Here is a 6,102-nt window from a genome sequence, read left to right on the forward strand (position 1 = left end):
GATTCTGCAAGGCGGAGGGAGCGAAGTTTCTCAATTTGGGTCAATTTTTATTTTTGTTGGAGCTGCTAAAAACTTTTTGGTGTCCTCATGGTGCCCGGAGCTGCCGCGGTGAGCTTCTTTTATCCGAGTTTTTCGGACGTGATATCGCGACTGTCACGGACGATGGAGTCGGGTACTGAGCCGCAGAGGTACTGAAGACACCTCTGTCCCCCGGGAGAGTCCTCCCTCCCACCCCCCCGGGGCGATGCGGGTCTCCTTCCTCCTTCTCACCGCCTCTCTGTGTGCCATGGTCCTCCTCCTCGCACCTGCATCGGAGGGCTGCGGGCCGGGGAGGGGGTACGGCAAGAGGCGACTCCCGAAGAAGCTCATCCCGCTCGCTTACAAGCAATTCAGCCCCAACGTCGCCGAGAAGACCCTGGGAGCCAGCGGTAGACCCGAGGGCAAAACAACGCGCAACTCCGAGCGCTTTAAAGAATTGACACCGAATTACAACACAGATATCATCTTCAAAGATGAGGAGGACACGGGCGCCGACCGGCTCATGACCCAGGTAAGGAGCGGGGATGAATGGGGGGTATGGATATGCGCAAATATGGACCATTGTTCTTCGTGCTGCTGCTTGATACCTGGCATTGGTTGTGTTAATAAGACTGAATTCACAACATCTTATTTGATTAATCTAGAGACTGCAGCAGACCCAACCCATTAATGAACTAAATAACTTCAGACTAGATTAGCTACTCTGTTGCATCCAATTGTCTGCTGAGTGTTTGCTGTCTGTTGAATGTTTAAACCAAAATGATTGATTTCATTGACTCGACCCTTCGTTTCACCTCTGGATTTTGCTACTGGACATTCTTACCTGCGGGTTTGTCTTGAAGAATTGCCTTCACTTCCAAACTAAGCCTGGTTTAGTTTGTTTCATCTGAATGCTCGTTAATATGTACAGTTTTCAGGCTCATTTTAGCATTAAAACCAACGTCTATGCAGGATATATCTACCAACCAATACAGTCATCTTTGTCTCATATCAATTATCATGTTTATTTGTCCCACAAAGGCACCTCTCGCCTATGTGTAATTGTAAAAACTAGAGCAGTGACTACTTTACGCACAGCGTGCCAAATCTCTGCTATTTTTGGAAATTCGGTGAAACGCAAAACAAATACCATCATATAGCTGCAATTGATTAACTGACTAATTAATCAGTTCATGCAGTGATGGATATTAATATTGACCTTCAAATTAGATTCATTACGTTTGAGAAAATGGATCTCCAGATCTGCTGAGAGGCATCTTGACCTCAAGCCTTTTATGGAAGTAACATTATGGAAAAACTGCGAAATCAGCCCAAGCAAGCACACCTGGATAGTTGTGTGTACTTTGATCTGACAAAATTCCCCTGACACAATTGTAGACTTATTGTTCACATTTCTTTGTACATGTCTTGAGTGTGTGTTAGTGAAGAGGCATGCCTTCATCACTTCTGATGGGCATGTCGTTTGCCTTTTATTCACTCTCTTGCTCTCCTTCTCTGGGCTACGTTCTTTCTCTCATTGTTCCACCTTCCCTGTCCCCACCTTAACATGATGACACTGATGTCTCCGAATATCTGCTCCACCAGACACACACCCACAAACACACTGTCCACATTGTATATGATTCTTGTTTTCTCTGAATTTGGGTATCTTTTAGTTGACAACATGGCTGCAAACATGCCTCATACTCATCACACCCAACTCTTCCCACAACGTCGCTCTTTTCTTCTCTTCATTTGGTCTTTCTCTACCTCCAGCTGCTCACTCAGCATTATTAGGACAACTTTATTTTGTATTTGTAGTGTTTGTTTTTAACTCCTGCCTTCCTTTCTCCTCCCTGTACCTCTCTCTTAGCGTTGCAAAGACAAGTTAAACTCTCTGGCCATCTCAGTGATGAACATGTGGCCGGGTGTCAAGCTGAGAGTGACCGAGGGCTGGGATGAGGATGGTCATCATTCGGAGGACTCGCTGCACTATGAAGGACGTGCTGTCGACATCACCACCTCAGACAGGTGGGCATGCAATACAGCACATTATGTGGCGTAAATAGGACTTCAAGTTGGCTTATAGTCAGTAAAGACAGTCCACAAGTCACTCACTCAGTCAGTCGACTTATCAGTAATGCAATGAGTCAACTAATTGGTCGAATTCCTCCTGCAATTACAATATTTGAAGTCTATTACATTATACAAATAAATGTATGGATGCCAGTGGAATAATGTATGTCTTCTGTGCATGTTTGGAAAAGTACGCAGTCAAGCTCTGATTGAATCACATGTGGAGTTGACAATATACATATATATATAATTTTTTTTATAGGGACAGAAATAAGTACGCCATGTTGGCCCGGCTGGCCGTAGAAGCTGGATTTGACTGGGTCTACTATGAGTCCAAAGCCCACATTCATTGTAGCGTCAAGTCAGGTAAGAGATGGCTATAAACTACAGTGTGTGTGTGTGATTATCTGCATGTGTGTTTGTTTTGCGGCTATAGCTGTCATTACCACTAATGAGGTTGATGCCCTTTGTTGGTGATTCACTAATGGTTTACCTTGATGCAGCTATCATCAGTCTATGTGTGTGTTTGTGTGTATGGCCTATTGGGAGCCAATCAAAGCAGGTAGGTGCACCTGTGCTCTTTGCTGTATTCAGTCTCCCTTCTTGATCACATCGGAAGTAATCATTGTTTGTGATCATAGAATATTTAGCCCTATGATGTGCAGATAGAGCCAGTGTTCTAATTAGTAAGTGGTGGGACAGTGCAATAGTTTGCAATGAATAACATATTCTGTACTGTATATTTAAAGTCCCATCTGGCTCTCCTTCCTGCATTCCTATGATAAAGCATTTCATTTTTTTCCAGTTTTATTGCAAATCAGACACAGTCCTTACGCAAACAATACTTGACCGCATTCCACCTCAAGCCATTCTAACTTTTGAGACATTTTAGAAACCCATTTACCCATGTCTGGTACCACCAGTTATTTGATGCCAAACTACATTCTAGCAGTCCATTGAGGTTAGTAAGCTGTGAGATGATTAACTCTCCCTTTGTTTTGCTGTTGCTTTTCCTTCAGTAGGTTTCTCTCAGATCTCTTATCTAAGTCTTATCACCTCCCGGTCACAGCCCTCCTTCTCTGCAGCCCTCTGGCTTACAGACACACACACACACCTTGGACAAATATTTGGCTGCCTTAAGACTGCTTTAAGACAACCCTCCTACACATACACAAACACACGCCAAACACACATACACACACACACACGCATGCATTTATAGTGATGCATTTCCATTTCCTATTTGAAACTGATCTATCCTTGTGTGGAACCATTGTGACTGGGCATGTGACTCAGTTTGAAACACAAACTCAGCTGTAATCCAAACAATATCTAGACCCAGGTCTGAGTCTGTGTACTTTCCCGTTTCTCTGACCCCCGGCCGTGCTCTGACTGTGGTGATACAATCAGCTGGTTATCCATTAGCTCTTGCTGACTACCTCTTCTTGCCACCTCGTCTCACCGCGTCTTAAAGGGACACCTTATTTAGAAATACTCCAACAAGCTCAAATGCAGGCCTACATCCTGTGGCATCTTGGACAGCCTAAATGGCCGTCAATATTCCGACAAAGCTGAGGCAGACATGCTTTTCGAATACTGTTGTATTGCTTGTGTCATACTGACGGTGGGGGGGGGGGGGGGGGGGACTTCACAGTAACAACAAAAAAGCAAGAAAAGAGCTGCTCTTTTGGTAAATTTACAATGGATTTCAAGTCCCATTGACAGGCCTTAGTATTGCAGAATGCTTAGAGGTCCACACAAACCTGTTGAGTTTTTCCAAGAAATCACTAATATAGTATAAAATCAAATGGATGGGGATTAGAAAACCTAATTCGCCGCTTCCTCTGAAGATGTGAACGAGTTCTAAGAATAAGGAGAGAGGCAGAGGCAGACAGAAAAGACAAAGTTTGAACATGAGTCACATTATATACATAAGTTAACAATCTCCGCTGATCCACTGAGATAAAGATGTCCTTGAGTCAGTGTCAAAGTCTTGCCTGTTTTATAGATTACTCAATGACCTAGAGCAATCTGAAGTCGAAGTGCTGCTGCGCTGTTGCTCTACTCCTGAGAGAAGTTCAAACTGCATTCCTCTCCCTCTTTATGTCTGGACTCCTCGCATCACCTCCAAAACAAACAAAGCAATAAAAATGGATTAAAACTAAATTTTGTTAAATAAAACAAACATATTTCTCTTCCTTTCATCTCTCCAGAACATTCCGTGGCAGCCAAAACCGGTGGCTGTTTCCCTGGCGATGCTCAGGTTATCCTCAAGGGCGGGGCTTCTAAACGGATGCGTGACCTTCACCCTGGCGACCATGTCTTGGCCTCCTCAACGACGGACGGTCACGGCCCCCTTATCTACAGCCCGGTCTCATCTTTTCTGGACTACCAGCCCAACGTCACAAAGATCTTCTACAACATCGGCACCAACACAGGACTTAATATTACTCTCACAGCCGCTCACCTGATCTTTGTCACAGACTGCACTGGTGGGCTGAGTGAGCCAAAGTGGAACGAGACGGCTGAAGAGCCGCGTTTGGGCTCCAAAAGGTGGGAAGCAGGCCTGAGGACAGTTTTTGCCAGTGAGGTCCGGCCAGGACAGTGTGTGCTTACATCACAAGGGAAAGTGGGGTCACAGGCATCACTTTCAGTTGTGACCTTTGTAGAAGAACAGGGGAGCACTGGGTTGTATGCCCCACTAACTCAGCATGGGTCCATAGTGGTGAACGGTGTGCTGGCATCCTGCTATGCTGCTGTGGACAATCACCATTTGGCCCACTGGGTCCTGGCCCCACTGAGGTTCTTCTACAGCCTTATGGGACCTTCAGAACCGCAGACCGACGGCCTGCACTGGTACCCTTGGCTTCTACAGAGGCTGGGGCAAACGCTGTTGGACCCTGGACACTTCCACCCCTGGGGGACTGAGCAAGGACATAGATAGGAGCCACAGAGACATGTTTCACACTGACTTACCTGTATTCAGGAGCACCTAAGCACAGATTGAGGGACCACCAAAGACAATTGATTTTATAGTGAACATTTGTTTTCACCCTACTCGCCTGTATTTTCTGTACTTCATCAAACTCTTTTTTGTAGCACATGGGACAAAGAGAAGAGACGGTCTGACGATTTCAATTTCATTCATTCCAGAAGATTTAGATGACTGGAAAGGTGATCAAAGACAGTTCTGATAGAATAGAATATCAAAAGTACAGACTTAAGTATCTCCCATGTTTAATTTCTATGTCAACATTTGTATGTTCCACTCAGAGCACCTCAGAGATCAAAAGCAGGGAATGTGATTCGAAACAATAGCTTTCATAGAATCATCGTCAAAGTCGGCAGTGAAGATAATCAAGTTGAATCATTCCTTTGTACTGTATTCACTGTAATGTGTGAACATTTGTGCAGCTTGACGTCACGCTGGGGCTCACTGATATAGTTGGGAGGAAATTGAAACATTTGAGGACACCTTTTGTGAGCATCGGGCTCCAGAGAAAAGGTTAAGGTGAACAAATGAAGGAAACACTTTTGGAGGAAAGAACCAAAGAGAATAGCATGAAGAAAACTAGTGACTGAACAAGGTGTGATTTAAAGCTCTATGTACATAGGTATTTATACAGTTAGGGAATGTTAAAAAAAGGAAAGGAAGACAACAAATTAACTTTACTGTCAGACTCATCACTGCAGTAAATCCATTGATGCTTTGCTCTTTTTTTAATAGAGCCTGTTTTTTTTTAGAATTTATTTACAGAATAATATTTAACTGGACAATGAGGGATTATGTATTAAATGAATGCAATGTTGCAATTTGCTAGTGTTGCAATATAGCCTTCACATCTGGGGCTTTGTTGGATAACTATGACAGGGAATGATGATGGACACTGTGTGGATACTAAAGTACTGATATGAGATAGGTGCATGGGGTTATAATGGCCACGCTGTCAATGTGGTTTTCCAAGTCAATCTCATGCTTTCAGTCATCTTGATTGTCTCAAGCTGATA

The 6,102-nt window shown here is 44.1% G+C and overlaps 1 protein-coding gene across 1 annotated transcript; it reads left to right on the forward strand.

Moving 5' to 3' along the window:
- Nucleotides 1-244: 244 nt before the first annotated feature.
- Nucleotides 245-5,651, forward strand: LOC306704485 (indian hedgehog B protein-like; the record flags this gene model as incomplete). Its single annotated transcript, XM_079170853.1, has 4 exons — nt 245-550; nt 1,892-2,049; nt 2,357-2,460; nt 4,308-5,651. 4 exons carry the CDS (start codon nt 245-247, stop codon nt 5,036-5,038), a joined length of 1,299 nt encoding a protein of 432 aa, XP_079026979.1. The 3' UTR covers nt 5,039-5,651.
- Between the last annotated feature and the right edge of the window lie 451 nt (nt 5,652-6,102).

This window comes from Pholis gunnellus, assembly GCF_910591455.1.
Source record: "Pholis gunnellus genome assembly, chromosome: 12".
NCBI classification, from domain to species: Eukaryota; Metazoa; Chordata; class Actinopteri; order Perciformes; family Pholidae; genus Pholis; species Pholis gunnellus.